Raw genomic sequence first — 26,546 nt, 5'->3', positions numbered from 1 at the left:
AAAATCAACACTGCACACTCACACAACATTGTCAAAGGAAGGAAATTATGAAAATGATAATGACCTATTAATAATCCATTTGCATTAATAGCTTAGATACAGTACATAGTGCACAGTACCTTGTAATAGGATTCCAGTAAGTCTGTGTTTGGTTAAAAAAAAAAAAAAAAGACCATTTATTCATCTTATACTAGGCATTTGTCTGATTTAATTGAAATCAAACAGGCTTCTTTAAGACTGAATACAATGTAAAGAGCGCATGTAGATTTACAGCATTTATTTTACAGCAAAATACTTTTGTAATTATATTTTACAGGATTGTACAGTAAACAACTGAGCATATAGAGCAGTGCATTGATTTACAGTGAAATACCAGTAGTGGGATATCTAGCATTTAAGGCTTTACGTGTTTTTTTTTTTGTCCTTTATTTTACTGACACAAAGTCTCACATTTAAGTCTATATGTTAAAACCACTGGAGCTGTGAGCATCACTTTAAGCACAGAATAAGTCATGATCTCCTGTTGTAATGTTACAACAACAAATTCACAACTTGTTTGACACAAACAACAACATTTTGACTGCTGTTATAGAAAGTTTCCCAGATAATCAGCATCAGTTTTTCATGAGTGTCTGTAACTTAGCCAACAGTTTTACAGCCTGTTCTCTGACAACACCTGCTCAGAACATGTAGTCTAGGCCAGTGGTTCTCAAACTGAGGGCCCTGAGATGGTGCCAGTGGGCCCCGGTTTTATGACATTTTAGAAAACAATGAATTTATCATTGTATAAATTAAATCTCAGAAAAATAAGGCTACTAAACTTTTTTGAGATCCCTGTTAAGGCTTTGCATTTCAAAAGGAAAAAGGTGGTGGTGTGACAGTAGCTCGCAGTGGCTACTCCAGACACAAAATGGTGCAATTTACGTGTTTAGCGCTCTGCACTATTTTCTGTACTTTGTCTTGTAGTGTTTTGTATTGTCTGTTTGCAGTGTCCATGTCTCGCACTGTTGCACTAGTTTGCAATTGTTGCACTTTATGTTGCTTGGATTTAAGTGCTTAGTCCTTAGTCTTATGTAGCTTTATGTCATTTTATGTAGCACCATGGTTTTGGAGAAACATGTTTCTCTTTCACTTTCAAATGTGTACTGCGTCAGCTATTTATGGTTGAAATGACAATAAAAGCTTCTTGACTTGACTTGACTTGACATGACTTTAGAAGGTCATGAGTTCAAATCCTGCCATGATTTTGTCCTTGAACAACACCCTTGAGCTTCAGCTGCTCAGTTGTTTGTTGCTTTGTATAAGAGCATCAGCCAAATCACCAAATGTAGTCGATTATTTTTTAATAATGCATGTTTAGGACTTACACCCAAGTAAATACACCCAGCCCCCAGTAAGTTACTATTAAGATAATATAATCCTTGAAAAGTACAGAAATTATTTGTCAAAATATTACTATAAAACATTTGACAGTATATTGTTCCAGTGTAGACTATTTAGACTTTAATGTCACAAACCCCTGGATTTCCCAGAACCTGCACACCTTGCAATCCACACATCTGTAACAGCATCTGTGCCCATGCTCTTCTCCAACTACAACCTCTCCAGTTCACCATGAATCTCCCATATTTCACCAATTACACACTTCACCTCTCAGTGTAAGGAAACTTTAATTCTCTCAGTTCATGGCTTGTTTACAACACTTTGTCTCTCATTAGTAATCTTTGGTATTTTTGTATGTTGGTTATATTACATTGCATGATTTCCCCCTTACCCTTTGGTATTTGTGCTCTGGTTTACCACCTGATCCCTAGTCACTTAAACTCTGCTTGTTATATATTTTTTGACCTTTTATCCTGATTTTCTGACTCTGCTTCACCAACCCTTTTGTTGCATGCACATTTTTTCCAATAAAGTGCATGGTGTTTATATTAACCTGCAGTAATTTCCGCTAGTCTTGTCAAAGCTTGACAATTATCTTCTGTGCTTCTGTGCTATAGTAAAATAAATTTACTTTTAAACGACTGCTACGCATGGGCATGAGGTGAGTGTGAGGTTGTAGTCTTGATCTTGTGATCTTGGTGTCAAATATTAAAACTGAAGAAGGATCTCGGCCTTCTTGCCAAAGTAAGGAGTGTGAGGCAAGAAATCCCTTATATTGTACTTGTTTAAAGCAAATTGTATTTCTAGTTTTGGATATAAGTCTGAGACTATGTTCCCTTGCAAGGGATAAGATTTGAGAAGGCATCAGATACCCTGGAAATGTCCCAGTGTGCCCCTCTTACTTCACTGAAATTCTGCACAATGATCCTCCTGAGCCATTACTGTCTCTACACCTTAACCAGGTTCTTCTTGCCGTACATTAACACAGAAATGTATCTGTACATCACAGTGATGGGAATTTTAGCCTTTCTATACAGTATAGGCAATACAACTCAGTATACTGGGAGGTGGATCCATTAAAAAATCCTGCCATTTTGTGCAACATAAACAACTGAGAAGATTATTGCACACAGTAATGCTGCATAGTGATGCTCTGATTTCAGCTGAATATTTTGTTGCAGAGAGGCAATTACTGAGAAAGCACATTGAACTTTTGAACAGTACCATATGTTCCTAGAGATAGGATTCACATGCTGAACCCAGTGTCAACCATTGTTCACAACTGGTCACAATGGAATCTGCGGTGCAAGGATTTTTTTTACTCCAAAAAATAACCCACGAGTCCCAAAAGTCTCTATGTATGTGACAAGGCTGTGTTTCTACAGGACTCCGTGATTGAAGCATTTTATGCCTCTTCACCCTAGCACAGAATCACATGACCTCATCATTAAACACATCTGCTAACATACTCCCTGGGCCACAAGCACTCATTACCATAATTATTATGGTTCTGCATCATTACTGTCACTCATGCTTCTGATGGAGCAGACTGCTGCTGTCAGTAGGAAACAAGAATGGACATAACCTTGGCAACCCTTTGAATTGCAGTAAAAATGGGTAGCTTACATGAAGTTAAACATTTGCCTTCTCAGATATATAATACTAATCATACTGATTTAGCTCAAGCTACAGTTTTTAAAATTGGATATCAAGCAATGGTTTTGCAAACATTCTTTATCCTGAAGTTTGGAAAAATGGTAAAAAATGTTTTTATATAAAGCAAACATAAATGGAGCAGATGCCGCTACGCCAGTCTACCAGGCATATGCCTTGTCTCAACAACAAGCGGGTCCTGCTGCATTGGCAAGTAAGATAGGCCCTTTTTGGAGATTTCTCATGCAAGGTGGAAAGTTCTATCTGACCTTGTGCTGTTTTGAGATTTGTAAATTCAACCATTGTTGTTTGAATGGACCAGCATGTGCTGGTTTCTCACAACCAGTAAGAAGAGTTTGAATGCCAAGTGGTGTCTGAATCAGAAAAGTGTTTGTCCATTCACCCAGAGATCATGAGTTCCAATCCTATTGATGCCACAGCCATGTGTGGCCATAAGCCCAAAGGTTTTCTGAAAGTTGGCTGTCATAGCATTCCCTCTCTCCCTTATCAATTACAGCAATCACTGTGAGCTGATGCATGAAGACGTGGTAGATATGACCAGGTTACTCCAGTTCCTGAATGACTGAGCAGCAGTTTGAAATCTGCTGGCCTTAACGACTTCGTCCTCCCTGGTTGGTGTGATTGGGAGAGATGTATGATGGATGAGGAAAAGGGACAAAAAGAGAGTGTGAGTGCTAGACAAAGAATCCTTGTTGATGTGTTCTGCTCTCTACACAACACCCAATGACTGATTTGTGGCAGGTGACTATCTAAGGGAGGCAGGTGACTATCTCTCTTTCATTCCACCAAGTTACAGCTCAGGCTCTTCTCACTGAGACAAAAACGTGTCATGGGTGTTTATGATTAGCAGGCAGTTTAGTTTTAGGTACAGTTTAGACTGGTTGAGATCTGCTCCAAATCTGTCAGGCACATGTGTTAATGTCAGCAACACCGCAGCATAGTCAGTACAGGGGATATCTGAAGCAGAGATTCATAGCTAGTGTTCATACTCAGCTTCCAGAGAGCTTAAAAACTGCATGAATTCACATCCTGCAGCATGGCTTATTAGTCACTCAAGCTGTGTTTTCTGGAAACAAACTACCTCCACCACTAACAAGTCTCATTCCATTTCTATGAGACAAATTTTGTGACAAAAGTTTGTGTGATCAATGTAAATCAATATATCTGTTCTAATGTCTATATTGAACTAACTACTACAAACTAGTGTAGTGTAACTAGTGTATGTAACTAATGTGCCCAATATTCTTTATTTGTCAAATTTTATATTAAATTTCTATAGAAAAAAATAACTTCTGACTCTTTTCTGATAAAGACACATGATAAAGCCTTTAAATTAGCAAAATGCAAAAACCAGTATGTTTTACAATTACCAACTGCCTTGACTAAAGGAATAAATAAATTGTGCAAATGAACTGATGGCATCATGGCAATTACTTTCTCTCAGAGTTTAAAAGAATTAAATATCCTTCAAGGGGGGGCACGGTGGCTTAGTGGTTAGCATGTTCGCCTCACACCTCCAGGGTCGGGGTTCGATTCCTGCCTCTGCCTTGTGTGTGTGGAGTTTGCATGTTCTCCCCGTGCCTCAGGGATTTCCTCCGGGTACTCCGGTTTCCTCCCCTGGTCCAAAGACATGCATGGTAGGTTGATTGGCATCTCTGGAAAATTGTCCCTAGTGTGTGAGTTCGTGAGTGAATGAGAGTGTGTGTGTGTGCGCCCTGCAATGGGTTGGCACTCCGTCCAGGGTGTATCCTGCCTTGATGCCCGATGACGCCTGAGATAGGCACAGGCTCCCAGTGACCTGAGGTCGTTCAGATAAGCGGTAGAAGATGAATGAATGAATAAATATCCTTTAAATGAAGATGCCTAAAAAATTATTTCAACATTATTATCTTCCACAACCACCCCCTCCTATAAGTCCCGAGAGACCAATTATACTGCCTTTGTATGTCATTCCTCTACAGGCCACAAATTGTTCCGGCTTTCTGAAGAAAGGGTTACGAGTTTCATTTGTGCGTAAATCGATTGAAAATCACAGTCAATAGAGTTGTGCAGGAACTGACATATTGGTATTGCTAGCATCTTCAAAATATCCTGGCCTATTTTTGTCTGAATTTCAGGAAGCGATGTGTCCAAGACAATACAAAGTGTGTACAAGGCAGCACTGGATGTTAGAAAGTATTTGTTGCTTTTATGTCAAACGGAAGACTTCAGAATTCAAGGGATGCTTGTAGTTTTGTGTTCATACTGCGTTCATGCTTCATTCCTGAAAGCTGATTGGTGAATTAGAGGCAGGAGAGCCTCTAATTGTTGCACAGTCTCAAAGGAAACAGGTGGAGACTAAAAGCTTTACTCCATTGTTTTATATTACTGCACTCTGTGTCAGGGGAGAGTAATAAATAACTGAAGGGAGGCCCTTGGAGATTTAGAGCTGGGTTGTCATCAGCGTGAATGACAGGAAATGGATGCTGAAGTATCAGGACTGTGGTTTGAAGAGCACAGGTTTTTATTCTAGCTACAGGTACAATAGATGTACAACAGTCTAAACACCCAATTTTACACCCTGAATGTGAAATTACAGAGTATAAACATTTATTGAAAAACACAAACCTTTTTAGGAAAAAATGACAAAAACTAGTTGCATAATTTTGTACACCCATAAACTAATGCTTTGTTGAATCACATTTAGATTTTTATTACACCGTCCAGGCTTTTTGAGTACAAGACTATCAGCATGGCACATTTACCAGACACCCTTATCCAGAGTGACTTACAACTGAGCAACTAGGGTTAAGGGCCTTGCTCAGGGACCCAGCAGTGGCAGCTTGGTGGACCTGGGGTTCAAACCCATGACCTTCTGATCAGTAGCCCAACACCTTAACCACTGAGCTACCACAGCTTGACAAGCAGACTCCTGGAGGTTTTGATCGCTCCATCTTGATAAAAGCCCAAGTTCTGACAAGAAAATCTTAAAAAAGTCTTAAAGCATTATCCTGCCACCACTATGCTGCACTGTGGGAAAGGTCTTCTTTTGGAATTATAACATTATTATACCTGTTGCATTATGTTAAAGTTGTGTCTCATCCTTTTATAAATTTTGTAGGGATATTGTGTTCTTGAGGCACTTGTGGTGCACCATTTTCTCTATAGGAGAAATGCCTGTACTATACATCTAATCTTTGGAAATTCTTTTATACCCCTCCTCTGATCAAGATACAACGCATGCTTATAAGCAGTTGGTGGACCATGACTTCAGCAGTCAGATGAAACCAAGGAGATGTGGAGAAAATCCTACAGAAAGAGCTGATCGTTTTTCAGGGTTAATCTGAATATTTTATGATGAGCTGTATGGTAAATACTTTTGAACATGAATTTGAATGCGATTGGCTCATTCTAAACACAGCCACATGCCTAATTCTAATAGGGTTTGCACACATATTTTTGATATGATTTACCTTGGTTTTATTTTGTAACATCACCTGCCATTTACTACATCACAGCCCAGAGGCAGACTTGCATGAACCTACTGCAGGTCCTTCTGGAACACTGCCAATCTAATGGCTGCCAGGCTAAAATATTAAGATCAGATTCTAACCATCATTACATCACTGTAACGTGGGCGAAGGACTCTTATTCTTTTTTGATTTATCTCTTTATTAGAATGGATATTCTAAGTGGAGCTCCAGATAGGTGGCAATAGTATGCCAATAAACTATTTGCATGCAATAACTGCACTTGTGAACAAATTTTATGAATGACGGCAAACACACCATCAATTTGTGTGGGATTTAATGATAGAGGAAGTAGGCAGTGCTGCCTGCAAGGAATTCATGTGAGAGAGGTGTACATCAGCTCCACAAACCTCTGGGACGTTGTCCAAGTGACAAGATACCTCCGAGAAATCAGCAAAATATACTAAGTTATTAAAAGCTGACACAGAAAATGCTTTACATTTTGTAAAGCCAGGTGTCCTAGCTGTGCATGTACATAACATATTATATGTACACAACAGGCAGATAAATGTGTCTGTCTTTGTATTGTGTCTTTTAGCTTTAATAATTTATATTTTAGCACAACGTTCAGATTTGGTCATTTACTTACAGCAGTGGACAGATACAAAATATACTCCAAATAGAAATAATACCTAAATAATGATGGATTAGAAAGAGAGATTAGAGAGAGAGAGAGAGAGAGAGAGAGAGATCACTGCCTTTCAGACCATACAATCATAAAATGAAATGAGTGAGGATTGGTTGTTTTATCTTCATTAATGGCTCTTTTAGTGTTATGAGGCAGATGATCGGTAAAATTAATGTGCAGAAATGATCCATCCTACTGTAGTTTCAGTGTGAGCTAAACTTGCCAAAGAGATGAAATACAGCCTGCCCATCATAACTCTTTAACAAATATAAATGTAGACACACTGATAAATATCAGAGCAGTTTCCATATCCTTTCATTTTGATTTCCCTCCTATTTACATAGAGACGTCTATTCAAGATAGCTCTAGAGTTCCTGCGTTAACTTTGAGCTCTGGTTACTGTGACTGTGTGACTGTGACTGTGTGCACTTGTTGTTCTTGTGTCTGCATGGACAAGGTTCTTCAGGTTCCTTCCGCAGACAAACCATACCAATATTTAATCCAAGGGTGATGCTAAATGTACCGGTTCAAGTAGAGGAAAGCTGTGTGTGTGTGTGGACTGGCAACCCTGACTAGTAATCAATTTTTGTGGGATAAGCTCTGCGTCCAGGATAAAGAAGCTACAGGAGATCATTGAATCGAATCATGCAATATGTGGCTGAATAATTCAGTCAAGCAGAAAAAGAAGGCCAACATCTGAATCTGATCTAATCCTAAAAATTATGAACTGAGAAGTTCAAACACAATCTGAAAGCATTTAGAAATGCTCTCAAGTTCAATAGATATGTCTCACTAGTATAGCTGATTCAGCTTATTTCAGCTGATTTGTTGTTGCCCATTTTCTTGAAGTCATTGAGTTATTTTTATCAGTGTATTCTGCTCGTCGGGAAGATTACACCAAACTGAAGCACCAGGGTCGTTTCTGATAACTCAAAGTCATGGCTCCAGAATAAGGGATCGGGATTCATTAGCCTTTAGATCTCCCTGACAATGTGCTTGTGCAGAAGGAAATTAATTATCCAGGTGGTTAGAAGGAGTGTATCGACATGTAATCAAATCTGTCTCCTCCTTCATGCTTATCTAATAAAAACGTTCACACATTATCATTCTGAACAAGGTGACCCTAAAGGAAGACAATTGAAATTCTACCAATCTGTCTTACACATGCTTGAAATCATTAACATAGAGACAGAGAGAAGCAAAAAATAAAGATCCAAGATATGCTTTCAACACTTTCTATAATCAGAACATAAAGCAGCAAGTTCTCAATGGCTTTATCTGGTCAGATCTGGGAGTTAAAGCTTCATAAACTATGCTGCATGCATTTGGTGGAGAAAAACATGGATTAATTTGAACATTTAATAAAACAGTTTCATTTCCTCTCCTCTGGATTACTACAAATCCACATGCTGTATGTCATAGAGATACCGTAAGGCTTGTCTGGTATAAAATAAAAGACAATATTTCATCAAGGACAGCTGTTTTTACCAGAAAGTGTGGTAAAGTCTCACGCACCATAGTGTTGGCTAATGGCTCATATGAAAGAAGACACTTTGTCCAAATTTGTAGTGTATTAGTATTTCTAATCCAGCCTACTACTGGCAGTATAATTACAGATAAGTAGATGTTGCCTTCTAAAATCACCTTATCTTCAATCACTAAAATTCTGTTTAAGGTTATCCGATAACAGATTTAAAAACATCTCACACCAAAAGCCAGCAGTGTCCTGACTAATTTTCTTTCAGGCTTGCGGCAACAAAATAATTCAATTGTTTTCGATTTCCTATCGATGGGTTGAGCTTAAGAACGTTTTTAATGTTTCCTGTCACGTTTGGCACTGATGATTAACATTACTTTATATAGCCGAGCAGCTACACATTTTTATTCTGTCTACAGTGCACAATAATTTAGTTCACATCTAGAAATGTTACGTCTATATTCAATTAGTCATTTTCATTTGCTTCAGTTTCTATGTTCTATACATAGATTAATCTCAAATTAAGAGATTTTTTCAGTGATTCAGTGAAATACATGTATCTGTATGACATGAACAGGAAACTGTCACTGTTGCCCTGACTACACAGATATTTTCACAGCGCTTATCACCATGTAAGGATGCAAAATATATTACTGTTCTATCATGAGCAAGACAGAAATGTCTTAAGCCTTGAAGTCCCAATAAACGTAGTATTAAAAAAAATGCATGCTTATCTTAATAAATATTAAATTTGGGATTTTTACCTCATTATATAATGATTACATTTTACTAATTAATGTCAAAATTTCCAGAGCTAAATTGACTTCATAATAGATATTTACTGTACATTTGCACCGCCAATACCAACATGCGACACTATCAAACTGCATATCACACAGTATCATGCGCATCTCATTTGGAGTTTCAGCATCAGCTTCCCCTTCCCCTTGAGAGTCGGAGGTTTCACGACTATGAAGGATAGCTATTATATAGAACTTATTTTAATTTAATGTTTCCCCACACAACGCTACACCTCACGTCATTTAGATAATGATTCTTCTACATGCTCCGTTTATTATATTGTGTAAATATTTGGCTGTATGCTGGAAGTGTCTACACAAACCTCAGATGTTTCAGATGACAGTTTTCCTGGGTGCTTAAAGTCATTTTAATAGTTTAATAGTAACATTAACCATGTTACCTCAGTGGGTTCAACATTGTTTAAGTTATATTGCAAAATAAGTATAATAACAATTAGAAATTTTGTGGCCCAGTTCATTATTTACAATTCATTCATTTATATTGTACAAAATATATAAGAATTATGTAAGAATTAGCATTTGCACACATTTGCTATCAGATAGAACATTTTGATTCGTTTCAGTTGTTTTTTTATATAGCACGTTTAACGATAAACATTATCCTGTAGCTGATTTATGTAGGTACTAGATACTAGAACAGTTAAATCACTGAAACCTATAGTTGAGACCTTATGAGCTCGTACACAACATGCATGGCAAACATTTGTGCTTAACTCCTACACACTTCATTTAGGTCAACATGTTAACAATGCTGCTTTAAATGTACATTATATAGAGAGGAAAAGGCACAAAATTTAAGCTCAATAGTAATCAAAGTTGACGTGGGTGGAAAGAGAGAGATAAAGCGGTATGAATGAGAAATGAGATGAGACGCTCAAACATATAAAATTCTACAACGCTCACGTCCGTCTTCTATTTGATCAGTGACTTCTTCTATGTACTGTATGTTTAAATGACATAAAGAACAGAATGATAGATGAGGGTCAGAGCAGCCCTTTGATTATGGTTAATATCATAAAACATTTTCTCGGTTTATAGTAACAGACAAAGTAATTAAGGGGAAACAATGAAGAAGCAGGTTGTAGTGGAATCAGGGCCAATCCAAGAAGCACACAGTGCAGGGTGCAACGGCATCCTTTATGAGACACCAGTTCATTTCATGGCATGGTTTTGGGAGGAACATATGACTAAACACTGGATTGAACCAAGGACCATATAGCTGTGACATGGTGATGATACCATCTGTGAAATTTCACCCATAAGAAGCCCAGAAATGCCATGAATTATTTTTTTTCTTCTGATCTCAAAACCTACTATCTCATTTTTGTCATGTTAGTCAGTGAGTTAGTGACTCATAAACGTGCAACTATAACTGCAGTGAACATTATACTGATGCAGAACAGGTGCTCAATTTCACTGCCACTAGTTTGTCTCTATGGTTAGATAGATAGACAGATCGATATATAGATGTACTTTATGGATTCCAAAGAAGAAATTAGAGGAAAACACCACACAGTCAACTAAGCTCAAGATCAAACCTTTAGGGGTTTTGACCATAGGGCTATAAAGCAATAACTCTACTGCTGTACAGCTAATTTCTGTTAAAGCATGCCCTAAAGTATAGCATGTGCCGTAAGTCCAATAATACAGAGAAAACGTACCTTGAGATCACAAGGAAGGAAAATAAAAGAAATAACATATGGCCATTCTAATTTACTGTACATTTATTATTCCACCACTGCAATTTCAAATCAAAGCTCTGAAAGCATAATATGTTTTAAATGCCTGTTTAGCTTTCATATAATGTTCACTGATTTAAATTCAATTTGTTTTCAGGCGTTTTGTAATTGCTAATAAAAGCTAATAATTCAAGCAAGCTCATTATTGCTGAATAATCCAATTTGCTCAGAGCTGATTTTTGAGCATTGCTGAGAAAACTAAAAATATTTTATATTTAATAATACATTGGAGATAAAGCTGATATTCTTAAACGTACTGTAAATCTCCATTCATTCATTAATTCATTAACCACAGTATCCTGTACACATACTCAGACAATACATAAGCAAACCGTGCAATAATATACACAACACATGAAGCCATCATGTATAACGTCTTCATAAGAAAATAACAGCAGGCAGAATTCTACAGAGTGTGGAAGTGTTCCTGCCCAAAGCAGATTCTGAGAAACAACCACCAAACCCACTTACTGGATAAACTAATCCTAGACACAATTCCCACAGACCCTAATGTAATCCACAAACTGTCTATACAATGTACTGCGTGATCTAAAAAACCCACATCATTTCAGCTTTCACTTTATTTCTCACTGAATCCCTGTAAACTTTTGCTTTGTTGCCTGATCTGTCGCATCAGAGCATCTAATAGACTCAGAGGAGGAGACAGGCTCATCTCTCAGAGCTATACCGCAAGCAGAGAAAGAAAAAAATCTGATCAACTTCACCGCTGGATAAATTCTTGCCATCAAAGAGCCACTTCAGTCTTAGAGTTTAACGCCAGAAGAAATAGAGACTCCTAGGTACAGAATCTTGAATTAGGTTTTATATTTTTTATCATCATGTCATTTATCGCTGTAAATAAATGTGTGTGCATTCAGGGTTCAATTTCACCTTATGCTCGGGTTTTCTGAAATGAGCTCTGGATCCACTGTGACCATCACCAGGCTCAGAGCTATTGAACGTGAGTTAGTGCCTAAAATAATGAAGTCATTTATGCTGAAGTAAGGTGATGTAAATAATGAATACTGCAAAACAGATGAATAGAATAGTGTCTTGGATTTTCAGAGGTGACAGACAGCTTTATCATGTGAATGTAACACCTAACATTGTAAACATAACAGAAAAACATACAGACTAATGGGTAAAACTACTGTGGGCAAAAGCAACAAACTCAAACAACATCAACAAATGCATGACATGAGGTACAATGAAACCAGAACGTACGGTATGTAAGACCTGATTAGCGGAAACACAGAACATGTGTGAGCGCTCAATTAGACGTATAACAAGGTGGTATGACACGCCAGGGCTGATGGGTAATACTGTAGATTCCCGTTTACAGCATAACCAAAACAACCAGCACACAGAGCACTGCAAGTGAAGTCAGAAAGTGGTGCACTTAGGAGATTCTGCGAGGCAGTGATGAAAGCATGTCATTCATTTCTAATCTAACAAAAATAGCAAACGTGAAATATTCACCAAACCAAAAAAATCAAGTAGTTACCATTAAATTATACAAGTTCTGTCACAAACATAGCATTCACTCTCATTCACTCATTCATTTTCTACCGCTTATCCGAACTCTCTCGGATCACAGGCGTCATGGGGCATCAAGGCAGGATACACCCTGGACGGGGTGCCAACCCATCGCAGGGCACACACACACTCTCATTCACTCACGCAATCACACACTACGGACAATTTTCCAGAGATGCCAATCAACCTACCATGCATGTCTTTGGACCGGGGGAGGAAACCGGAGTACCCAGAGGAAACCCCCGAGGCACGGGGAGAACATGCAAACTCCACACACACAAGGTGGAGGCGGGAATCGAACCCCCAACCCTGGAGGTGTGAGGCGAACGTGCTAACCACTAAGTCACAGTGCCCCCCACATAGCAGTCAAAGAAAAAAAAAAAAAACAGATTTAGGAAATAAATCCGACTTTAGAGATCCGACTTGAGAGAAGTCTAAGTGATTAGCTGCCTGACTGCTATAGCAACTAATGAATTAACTGCACTGATGGGTACTTAAAGCTCATGATGATGCCCAATACTCAAATAATTCTAGACAGACATTAGTACTGAAGCAGGTTTTAATTTGTTGAATGTATCTACGTTGGAATAAGTGTTCCCAGTGAAGTAAGAGAAATCTTTATATCTCATTTAGCATTTGAGCTGTCAGTAAACTCTGGAGAATTGTTGTTGATAATTATTTGTAAAATCACTTCTCTCTCCTTCTGAACCCAGTTCATCAATCCTGCCTTGTTTGCATTTAACCTTTAATGCTACCTGATAGGAGGGGCGACGGTGCGCTTTCATTGTCATGTGAATTATTGAGCGGCCTTAATCTTTAATGTGCTTGCCTCCTGATGCAAGCTGCTATTTAGAGGAGCTCTCATCTGTCAAATCCTGCAGGCTACTGCCAACCGTGCAGGTGTGGAGGACAGATGGGGTGTCCAGTGGAGCGCCAGGCGCCAGACTATGGATGGACTTATGAAACATCTTTAACTATATATATCATATATAACAGGAGGCCAAATAATGCCCTTATCAACATTCCTACATAGTCTGTTTAAGTATAAGACTGAGGCTGGAGTTTCCATTCTCATATACAGTAAATATATAGTGTTTCATCAGCAGTGCCAATTTTTCTAAAGACAATAACAAGTAGTCATTTCCTCTACCTCTCTAAATTATACACAAATATCAGATGATTGTTTTGTGAACGTACTGTTCAAGAGATATTCTTTTATAGAGGCATGTTTCTCACTATTTTTTCACCACAGTACGATGAGAAATGTAATTACTGCTGCAATATTAGTTATTCTCACCTGTGCAGCTCTACCCAGCATGCTTGTTGGAGCATATGAGGAGGACGGGTGGTAATTGGATGTTTGGTATCAAATCATTATAGATGGAGCTCGGCAAAGCCTTTGGATGATTGCAGTGAGCTTAATAAAAGCATGAAAACCTTCCCTGTTAAGCTGGGCAGGATACACTCTCTGGGAAATACACACAGTTGATTACCTCCACTCTACCCTCCTCCCCAATACACACACACACACACACACACACCACACACACAGAAAGAAGGAGACGGGGAAAAGACACAGAGACAGAAAATGAGGAAAATGGTTCTCTTATCCAACAGCCATGTTAGCAGCCTGTGAAATTGTATTACCCCACTGCTAACCTGCCACAGTTCATTAGTTCACAGAAACAAAAGGGATTTGTCTACGCACAAAGTAATTTTCTTTTTTCCAGCACCTCTGCAAAATGAGAAAGAAAACTTGCCAATGTAGCGAGAGCGCAATAACCTTTTTCCTGATCTGTCACCTATCTCTGTTAAAGGACTATTAGCAGGGAATATCATCTGAGCCCTACTCCAGTGTAATTATATGGCAGCCTATTGACAGCCGTTGTCATTTTCAGGCTAACATAAGCATATTATGCTGACAAGTGATAACAAGAAGTATTTTCCCCTTCGTTGCACAGAGAGCCTCTCGTAATGGAAAGTAATGATTGAGAGCCCCTTTTTCCCAGACACATAATCATGCTCACCAATCTAATCAGCAAGCGTAGCCTCATAAGCAGGTTTTGTCTCAAGCTCTGGCTGGGCACAGTGCCAGTCTCTCTCTCTCTCTCTCTCTCTCTCTCTCTCACACACACACACACACACACAGTGATTGGGCAGCTGCTGCATGGGAGCACTTACCTTGGTAGAGTAACAGGAAGGATCCGTGGCAGGGTCGCCGGCTGTGGAAGTGGACGGAGATCTGGTTGCTGTAGCTGCGCACCACCAAGCCCTTCATCAGGATGGACTCATTCGCCAACACTGATGGTTTGTGGCCTCCCAGATCCTCAAACCTCACAGAGTCCCCTTCAGCCAAACTCACGTTTATCACCTAAATGATATGGAGATAAAAAGAGTGTGTGAATATGACAGTCTTTTCTCCATCCATATCCTGTTACTCATTGATTTGTTTGTCTTCATACACTCTGTCTTGTTTAATTCCATTTGTATTCTGACACCTGTTACGTACACTGAGTACAATTCTAGTGAGATTATGTTTATCTAAATCATATCGTCATGACACTAGTTACTTAGAAATTACTTATAATGTCTAGGGAATGCAGTCATATTTTTCTTGGTCCTTTATTCTGCATTTTTTATCAGCATCATGAATTCAGAAAAAAAAATGCCCATTATTATTGTGAACAAACTTTTTTTTTTTTTTTTTTGTATTTTCTTCAAGAATTTTTCCATTGACAGCTCAATGTCATAATTATTTCTTGTGCACACTGACAGAGCTGCAGTGGTATTGTTTACTGTTGCTGTTTTTGATGCTGGGAAAGATATTTTTACCTCAATCACTTCTGGTCATACTGCAACCCCAGCTGGAGCAAAGCAGTCACGCTCTGTTGTTATATATCTGTCACTTAACAAGTTACTCTGAGTAACACAAGCAACGTCTGCAGTGACTTCAAATAATCTGCTCTCAGTACCTCGGTAGCTCTTTTGAATTTTCTACCCTCTTAAACATACAGGTTACATTAAGCTTCATTTTGGTCTGCTGTTAACTGAAGCCATTACTTTTATGAATATGCAAATATGCCATGATCAGAAGTCTCCCATTGGCTGAAAGCATAAAAAACCTGTTAATGTGACATTTTTATGTGACATTTTAAAGATCCCAGAGACCTTTTCTAAATTAGCGGCTGCTAGCTTTGCATGAAAATTTTCCCTGCTCTTTCTCCTGCAGTGTCTCTCCATCTGTCCTCCATTCCACAGTACTGTTAAATACCTCTTTTATTGTCTATTATAATATGCATGTATAAATCTGGGGATTAACATCTGTGCCATAGTGGTTCTAAAATTGGGGTTCCTTTGCATTGTTTTCGAAAACACTCACAGGTTCGGTAAACTTCACCATAATTTCTGACACGTTGCAACCATATTGTGGCTTCATGGAGCCAGATTGTGTACTTTAGCACACAGCAAACCCATAAGATTGCTCTCCCACACATCATTATAGCAGACAACCCAGACAACGCCTTTAGCAGATTCAGCGCCATGGACTGAGACGGAGCATCAGTGGCATGTTTGCTGCATTCCTGTTGCATCTTTATCCACTGTTGGGCCACATCTCTGCCAAACCTGCCCATTAATTACCCAGGAATGGCGAGCGAGTGACAATCACCTGTCTGCGCATTCTCGCGTGTCTTCTCTTTCACACAGTAAACAACCTTGTGAGTCAGTGTCCCAGCTGAGGGAGATTAGTGTTGTGCAGCACAGAAACTGCGGCAAGTGTGTATCATTGAGGTTAAGTCTACCAAACAAACCTGGCATGATGAATTCAACTGTGTGAGTGAAACATTGCAGAGTTTATATAAGCTAGCCAAGAAGGCCTCGCGTGGCCTCTACTCTCCAAACATAATGAGAATCAGATTCTGCTAAATAGAAATGACCCATAGAGTCAAACTTCATACGAATAGCAGGACAAGTTAATGAAGCCCGACACCTACGAGCACACGCATCACTCTCGGGTTAGAGATGTGTAATTAATTCAGATAGGAATACACCTCCGCTGCACCTTTGCTACACATGCTACATTCAGATTGTTCATCTTTAGCATTAAAGTCAGAAAGATTACATGCTCAAATTCATAAATGTATATGTTACAGGTTAATTAAACACTGTAATTTGAGGTTTATTATGGTTAATAAAAGCAAAACACAGTACGATGTCAGCTCCTTTAACATCAACAGGTACTCAAGAATTTATTCACACTTAATAAAGTCTTAGTGTGGTCTATAAAACACGTGCATTACAAAGTAATCACATTACACTAAAAGCCTTGGCATAATAAAATCTATCCAAAATACTGCATGCGGTAATCCAATTTCAGTTGGCATTTGGCCCAACTGCCTTCCCCACACGGATAATCCATTGTACAAACACGACTTGTCAGACAGATGCCGATGCTGGCATGCAAACATGTGGTTATAAAGGCATGACAGGTTAGAGCTGATGGAAACGTCCATTTCCTTTAGTGCCAAACACAGCTAACAGGATTAGAAGGAGGGAAATCTAATCTCAAATCAATTATTCCTGCTCGTATAGTCTGTCCACAGGGAATCAGCCAGCATGAAGAGAAGCGGGGGAAAAGAGAGTTACTGATGTACCGTATTGCTTATATACAGGGGCTTTTATTTGCCATGCTTACTTTATAATTAAACAATATTAAACTGTCATCTCACAGATTCTCCAAAACAGCCTTGAAGTTAGAAATTCTTTAATTATACCAAAGCCAGGATACTAGGTTCACTTGAATCATGTCAGATGTTGAGTGTTCTTTAAAAGCTTTACAAACTACAACGGTTGTGTCACGCTTCAAATATGAAACCCCAAAATCTTAATATAGAAATATTTTGAACAGTTCAGTGACCCAAGAGCCCAATCATTGGGTTGTAATTATTATTTCTATAACCTTTAGAGAAGAAAATACAACAAATTTAAAAGACAGTATACATTTATTTTAGCAAAATAACATTGTGTAGATGCCCTGCGATGGGTTGGCACTCCGTCCAGGGTGTATCCTGCCTTGATGCCCGATGACGCCTGAGATAAGCACAGGCTCCCCGAGACCCGAGGTAGTTCGGATAAGCGGTAGAAAATGAGTGAGTGAGTGAAAACATTGTGTAGAATTTTGATACCAGTAAAACTCCACTCTCGTATTTAAATGTGTCTGTTAAGCTTCATGTCATGCCAGCGGGACTTCTTTCTAGTTAGACTGAAAAGTTTTACTACTCATCCGAACAGTTTCTTCAGAAAGGAGTCCAGTAGACTCTTATATAAATGTTTCTATAATTTCAGTTGGAATTATTTCACAAATTTAATATGCTATCTGAGCTTTTCAAAAACTGTCATTCATAAGCATGTCATTTCAATACATCTTATAGTTATCTACATATAGATTGAATTCCCAAAATGTAATTTGCACCGATTTCACCTTTTTTTTAAATTATAGAACCATGTTAATATAAAAAGTTCTTTGTTCTCCAAAGGTTTTCAATAACTATTTTTTGGGAAAAGGTTTTACTGGCCAACAACAGAACCACAGGGTTCTATACAGTATAAAACCCCAAGGAACCTCTTTTTAAGAATTTACATTTACATTTATGGCATTTGGCAGACGCCTTTATCCAGAGTGACGTACAAAGGTGCTTTGAAGTCTCTATCGATGAATACATTAACACTGGTTCACTCATCTGAGCAGTTTCTTCAATCTCTGAATAATAAAGAAGCTGCTCAGATGAGTAGTGAATCGTTTGTAGTGTTTATATGACACCTGACGCCGATGAACTGTTTTTCTCTAAAAGCATGGAACTTCTGCTCCCATTTTTTTTATACTTCATTCTGTTAAGGTTTCACACAGTGGAAAGTTTTTACTCATATTTTTCATACTGGTGTTTCTCAACCAAATATACCATGGGTTGTTTGCAAAGCAACTTGTATCCAACAGAAATTGACCTGCAAATGTTAATAAAAGTGTACAACCGACTAAACATTTTAAGAAGAACATTTAATAATATAATAAGAAATAATTTTTTTTTAAATCTAACAGTTTGATATTCAGATCATCATACTTATCATCACTACAGCTCAGAATATGTTCAGTTATTGTGTGTTAAAAAAGCATGACAAAATAGAAGAAAAATAAAAAATAAATATATACTGCACATAAAAACTTGCTTTGAGATGTAGGAAAGTGTTCAAAAATATATAGACCGTTCAGTTTCAAACTAGCGGCTAGTGGCCAGGATGATGGAGGTGAGCATCACTGAGAAAGCAGGCACTCTGTGACACAGCTTAGCCAAAGCTAGCTTTCTAAAATGTGAACAAAACTGCAACCTGAAATAATCATATTCTGCGTCCTGCATAATATATATAGCAGTTACACTGACGGCATTTACCCTTATCCAGAGTGACTTACATCTGAGCAACTGAGGGTTAAGGGCCTTGCTCAGGGGCCCAGCAGTGGCAGCTTGGTGGACCTGGGGTTTGAACCCATGACCTTCTGATCAGTAGCCCAACACCTTAACCACTGAGCTACCACATCCCAGCAACACTTAGTTGCACATACTGTAGCAAGCCATAATATTTTCACATAATAGGTATATGCACTCACTGTCCAGTTTATTAGAATCATCTATTCCGCTGATCATTTTTTTTTTGCTATAATCCACCAGCACGATGAATAATATCTCAGAGGTTCAGGTCAAGAACTTCAGTTCATTTTCATATCAATTATCAGAATGGGAAAAGAAATGTGATGTCAGTGCCCCAGGGATTATCAGGCATCACAGTATGTACACAGTTTTCATAGAATGATGAAAAAACAACTAAATATTCCGTGAGCAACATTTCTGCAGATTGAAAAATCCTTGACTGAGCTTTGATTTTAGAGGTCAATAAAAACTGATACTCCAATATCGACTCATTACAAAGGTGGCGATCAGAAAACCCTATCAGAGCACACAACATGGTAACTCTGAGGCAGGTGGGCTACAACGGAAGACGACGGCAGAACGTCAAGCGGTTCCAATTCAGGAACAAGAATCAGGCTGTTGCTGAAACATAGACTTCCAGTTTCAGTGAACCTGTGATACTGCATTATATAATGCGGTTATGAAAAAAAGTTTCAAATAAATATTTGTTGTTTTTTTTGGTGCCTGATTAACACTAATGTGCTTTTTATAGTGGGTCACATGGAAAAAGAAGAATGCAAATGTTCCGTTTTGACAACGTCTGCATCTGTTCGAATAATATCAAACAATTCAAATAATAGGGATGTGGTAGCTCAGTGGTTAAGGTGTTCAACTACTGATTGGAAGGTCACTGGTTCGAATCCCAGGTCCACCAAGTGGCCACTGCAGGGCCCCTGAGCAAGGCCCTTAACCCTCAATTGCTCAGGTGTATAAACTGAAAAAAAAATGTAAGTCACTCTGGATAAGAGTGTCTGCTAAATGCTGTAAATGTAAATTCTCATATAAAACAAAGGCTCAATGAAATATGGTTATATTTGTAAGACAATCAAGATGAATGTACAAGCAGAAGATACCGTAAGACTCACCTATCATTATCAAAAAAAAAACTCACACACTCTGAATATATTAGTGCGCTGACTGCAGGAGGATGGTTAATTAATCTGGAGATGCGTGCTGTGTCACATTAACATTAACACATTAGCAGAAAGCCCCGGAGCAGGAGCGATGAGAGAAAAAAGAGCTTTGTGATCTTGACTTCCTCCCACTGGAGAGCTGACACTTACCCACTCCTTCCCCTCTCACCTCATGATAAATAAACTACAGTTGTTCAACACAAGATAATAAACCAACATGGGAAATCTACAGGGACAGACATCCTGAGACAAGAGGAGCAAACAACAGAAATAGAGAAGAAAGGAAGAGAGCAGTGGAGAGAGAGAGACAGAAAGAAAGTGAGAAAAAATAATGGCAGAAGCAACACGGGAACAAAAATGGTCAGAGATGTCAAGCAGCAGTCTTTCTAGCAGGAAAGACAGTAAACAGGACTGACATGCCAAAGATAACGAGCTTATCTGGGACAGGACAAACCATCCAAACACAGGAAACATACACCCAAAGAATACTCAGTTGTACAATCACAACCACAAGAAGACTTTAATAAGAACAGGGTAAATGGCTACATCAAACACATACACATCAATATACACAATACATACACATTAATATATATAATCAATCTACAGGTTATACCTCGGCAACAAGAAACACCTTTCAGTCACGTGTTAAAATATTTTTCATCACTTAAAAAATGCATGGGTTCCAGCAATAGGTGAACAAAAGGTTCTACATAAATATTAATATCTGATAATGAAAACTGTAATTCTGATCTATCATCTCATATTCAATTTTTTTCTCAAACCCAAATTTCTTCAGTTTATAGTGAAAAATCAAAAGTATTTGGACACCTGAACATCACACCTATATAAGCTTGTTGGAAAACTTATTTCAGAGTTGTGGGCATTAGTTGTGGGCCCCCAACCACCGACCCAAGTTTTTGTAGTGTGTCTTTGGGAAATTGTGCAATTTAGTCAAAAGAGAGTTTGTGAGGTAAGTCAATGCTGTTGGGTGGGAAGGATGAAAAGGCCTGGGTCATCATCAATATTCCAAATAATCCTAAAGGTGTTCACTGAGGTTAAGATCAGGGTCCTGTTCAATATATTGGAGTTCCCCCACAAAAACAAATCAAACTATGTCTTTATGGACCTGTTTCCACAAATGTAGAAGCATACAATTATCTTAAATGTTTTCATACACAGCAGCGTTAACATTACTCACTAACATCACTAGAAATAAATACATGTAGTCTAACCCAAACCCTGAAAGACCGCCCACACTGTAAAACCCTTTTCCACCACACTTCACTGTTGGCACTCTGTACGCTGGTAGATATTTTTCTGGCATTCTCCAAACCCACTTTTTCCCAGCAGCCTGCCGGGTAGCGTGTTTCACTTCAGTGTGATTCATCCCTCCAGTTTCTCCTGCTGCAGAGTCCAGTGGCAGCACACTTCACACTACTTCAGCTGATGCCTGGCATTGCACATCTTCGGCTTGTGTGTATCTGCTCAGCCATGAAAACCGTGAAACTCCCAACACACGGTTCTGGCGGTGATCCTGCTTCCAGGGACAGACTGAAACTCTTTAGTGAGTGATACAACAGAGGGCCAGCAAATTTTACGCATTACTTGCTTCAGCATACGTGGCCTCGCTCTGTGAGTTTGTGTGATCTACTGCTTCATGGCTAACATTTCCATTTCACTTACAGTTGACCAGGACAGAACTAACAGGGCAGAAATTTCACAAATGTACTTGTAGCAATGGTGGAATCCTATGAGTGTGGAAAGCTTTAAGTCACTGAGCTGTTCAGCTTTACAAATCATTCTACTGCCTATAAAAAAGTACTTAACTAATCTTTATTATGTTTATCCACCCCTAGAGTTTTGTATATAAACTGAAATATGAACATGCTTTTAGGAGAATGATATCTAAATGCTCAATGTAATCCAGGTCCCTATAATATACACAAGTTATAAATTTAAACAGGATTAATAGGACTTTTTCAGGATGTACACATACTGTAGGAGAGTAGTTTTTTCTTTTTAATCAAACTCTATTGAAAATATTTTATATTTTAGAATATATTATTATTATTATTATTATTATTCCTTTTCAGAAGCATATATATTGACATTGTTTACAAATTTCACTTATATACAGATTTTATTAGCAGTATATTATTACATTAGCTTTATCAATATTAGTGGAACATCTAAAATAAATTTTAACTTTAAAAACACACACACGCACAAATAAAAATAATAATAGTAATCCGTAATGCATAATTTAAAAATTGTAATCAGTTCCAGGTTTTTCCAGTGGTTGATCATTTATGTTACAATAACTGATTACCATTTTGCATCTTGTGTTCCATATTTTAGAATTAACTGACGCAAATTTCCTGGTACACCACTGAAAATTTCATACATAACTGCGTAACCTCCAAAAAGTTGGAGGTTTTTCCTATATCCTATTTTTTCCTATTTCCTAAATCCTATAAACTCAACTATTCCAATTTATTTTGTATAAAAGTTGGGAATAGGATTAAAGAATAAAATTTCATACATAACTGCGTAACCTCCAAAAATTTTATTCTTTAATCCTATTCCCAACTTTTATACAAAATAAATTCCTTTACGTTCTATTAAAATGTGTTCAATTGTTTTGTTGTGAGCACAGTTATGCAGAGAATTCAACAATTGGAAATTCATTTCTAAAACTTTTTTTAATTTCTTCACCAGTTGTTTATACATACTGTAGCGTTCCGCCATAATGATAGCTATATATTATATTTTATTTTATATATTTATATCTATCTGAAGATGAAATCACTGTATATACAATTTGTAGTAAGGTACATGTTGTCTTGTCTCTTTGTCTGTCCAAATTGCTTTTCTTGAAACTGTTTTGCAATAGGCAAATTTTAGCTGGTTCCTTGTGTTACATTTTGATTAAAGTGCCCATATATAGAGTCTAATTAATTTTTAATCTTGTTCGTATCAGAGGTTCTACAGTACGTGATACAAGTCTTGATGCACTCATAAGAGACTTTCCTCTTAGTTAAAAAAAACACACATAATCATAATCGTAATGAAATATGGAGGAGTTGTGTATCACTAATTTAGTGATGACACAACTGCTGATAGTACAACACACTGGATCAAGAACTTGATCAATTAGTTCTGTAAGTCACAGGTTCCTGCAGCAAAGATCACACACACACCATGAAATGATTTGAAACAATGGCCACTGTGTTTTCTGATGTGCAAAGGATTAACTATGTTTTTAGGAGGCTTATTATGGTTAACCTTTAAAGGTGCTGTGTTTAAAGATGCTTGACTCTCAGTGCTTATATGAAATGCGCAGATGGTTTTCAGTGAGCTCTCTTATGTAAATCTTAGTCTTATTGTGGAAGCTGATCTCTTCCTCTCTTCCTTTATGGCATAAGAATTTAAAACCCTGGAGCTCTCCATGGAACAGCTCAAACAATCTTTCTCTCTCTTTTCTTCTTCCTCTACTCCCCGCTGCGATAGGCTCATCTGCTCCCTTGGCCGCACTCCACTCGAGAAATAGAGGACGAGAGAAGGAGAGGAAGGAAGGAAATCTCCTCTAATTAGTGTGTTTCATTTCTGGACGTGGGTGGGGTGGAGGGGGTGGGCAGGTGGGTGAAAGTGGGCAGAACTGCACTCGCACTCCTAATTATAGCCTGTGATTAAGAGACAGAGGAAATGATGCACTGGTAACACCTGTTCTACAGTGCACATCTGGATCATAGTCAGTGCAGATGGAGATAGATTTGCTGTGTGAGTTTGTGAGAAAGAGGGGGGGGGCAGAGAAAACAAACCACGCTAACCAGCATAATGCAGTGTTTCAGCGGAAATTCTTTTCAATCACAAACATTGAAGTACTGAATTTCAAGTACTGAAATTTATTTCCAGGTATTTTTCCATGTCCAGATCATCTGGTCTGCATATGAGATTTGGCACAGGTTTTATGCCGGATGCCCTTCCTGATGCCTCCCACTTAATCTTGGAACCGGCACTGAGAGTTATCTCTTCAGTGGCTGCATTAGCTCCCTGCCCAGGAATCAAACCCGAACAGCAGCAATGAGAGCGCGGGTTTAGCTCCTGCTGCTTGACCACCAGGAGGCTCCCAGAGGAGTAATTTGAGTAATTTGCATTAATTAATAACCCATTTTGAATTAAATAACAGTAAATTAAGCATCAATTCCACTTTATTGGCATCAGTTCCATTGGTGGGTGATTATATTCTATTCATGGATTTGGAGATAGTGAATTACAAGTCTTTCCTTTTATGAAAACATAAAATTATGTGACTGGCTAAATATTGATGACCTTTTCCAGCTGTAAAAATGAGTCAGATTTCTGGGATGCGGTGCGGTAAACTTGAAAGCCAACATGATAATTAATGATATTTTCCCAACTAGCTAAAGATTAAATGTCCGTTTTGTTCTGAGATCTGCTTTCATATAAATTCCTTCCAAAGCAAGATCGATTTGAAACAGAATTGTCATTTATAGTCACTGACAGTGTCAGTCTGTTTTTCCAAAAAAAAAAAAAAACAATAATACAATAAGAGATATAGGTCGTTACAATATTATGCATAATTATGTGCTACTGAAGCCCATCTTCCTACAACAGGTATGGATACAGAACTGTATCCTTTGTGTTAGATTTGTTCTTTCTATCCTTTTATCTTTCTATAGAAAAAAAAAACAATGAACAAAATACATATACAGACACATTGACACACACATTGAGCTCCAAAATTCTGAGATAAATTCATATTTTCCTTTTAAAGTATTTAAAACAAAACGGGTCAATGTTCAAATTCTTGAAATATGTTTAATATTCAGGATTCGGCACTATTTCTAAGTCCCCTATTTAAATACCAGTAAAGGTGTGATATTGATCATGTTAGCTGCTTTGTACAAAAGGTCAGATTATCCTCATGCCTAATCTTTTCTATTAAAGCATGTGTTCAGCCAACACTCAGATAGATTTAAATCTGTGGTTAAAGCAAACAGGAGTCATGAAAGATGAGTGGAAGACATATTACGGGTCAGGATATTAAAAATCATCTACTAAAGTCACTGGCAGTGAGGTTAGCTTAATGAAAAAGGTCTCTGAGTCGGACCCAGAAAATGAGGCTTGAAATGATGAACACTTGCACAGAAACATGACAAACCTTTTATTGAGAGTGAGAGTGTCAGCTGGAAGAGACAGCCTTAAACAATTTTATTTCAAACTGACAAAAAAAACTGAGCCAAGTGTCAGACTTTTATTAGTATATGTTTGTTATGAGTGTTTTGTCTATTTCTTTAAGCTCTGTGTCATTTTGTTATGTCTGCTACGTCACAAACTGATGATGTATGTAATGACACCCGAGCTTGCATATTGAAAATTGTGTATCCTGAATTTAGAAGTTGTTGGAAACATCTAAACCCACAGTGACAGTGCATTGTTATACCCTATTATATTATAATTAATTTGTTTTATAGATTGTGTATTTATTTAGTTTGTGTTATGTTGTTTCAGTATTAATTCTGTTATACTATGTGCTGGGAAAGTCAGTTAGCATGTTTCACATAGAGCCTCACTGCTGGTTTGTCTCTATTGTTCATGTCTATATGGAGAAATATATATGCATATATATATATATATGCAGTTGGACTGCCTTACAGTATATGGTTTTGTAAAAAATACCCATAAAGCATGTTCTTGCTATTGGCATAATGTGTCTGTATGTGTGTTAAACACTGTGAAATCAGAATTATGTGAACTTTACTTTAAACATAAAGTTAATAACCAGGAGATTAATCACACCCGGAAAAGAGCAAAGTGTCAAAAGTGCTACACATAAATGACACAAGAAAAAAAAACACACAAGAGTGGAGTAAATGGAGGATAAGAGCAAATGAGAAGATATATGCCATCTGGCAAGACAATGCCATGCCCAGCTGACTGACATCCAACCTAAAATCTGCAGGCAGAGGCTGATATCCTTTATCTCCATCACTTCTGTCCTTCACATACGTTACTGTGGGGAGGAAAATAAAAAAGGAGATTTCTTCCGCATTCACCAAACCCTTCTGCTATTGTGCTTCAAATTACATGACAAGTTCTGC

The 26,546-nt window shown here is 38.0% G+C and overlaps 1 protein-coding gene across 4 annotated transcripts in view; it reads right to left on the bottom strand.

Moving 5' to 3' along the window:
* sez6b (seizure related 6 homolog b) overlaps nucleotides 1-26,546 on the bottom strand; it is a 157,330-nt gene that overhangs the window by 37,750 nt on the left and 93,034 nt on the right. For all 4 annotated transcript variants that reach the window (XM_060887733.1, XM_060887732.1, XM_060887734.1 and 1 more), the window contains exon 4: nucleotides 14,949-15,138. In XM_060887733.1, the coding sequence (XP_060743716.1) occupies nucleotides 14,949-15,138 (190 nt within the window). The remainder of the gene's footprint in view (nucleotides 1-14,948; nucleotides 15,139-26,546) is intronic.

This window comes from Tachysurus vachellii, chromosome 15 (assembly GCF_030014155.1).
Source record: "Tachysurus vachellii isolate PV-2020 chromosome 15, HZAU_Pvac_v1, whole genome shotgun sequence".
NCBI classification, from domain to species: Eukaryota; Metazoa; Chordata; class Actinopteri; order Siluriformes; family Bagridae; genus Tachysurus; species Tachysurus vachellii.
This window is presented reverse-complemented; position numbering and strand designations above follow the sequence as displayed.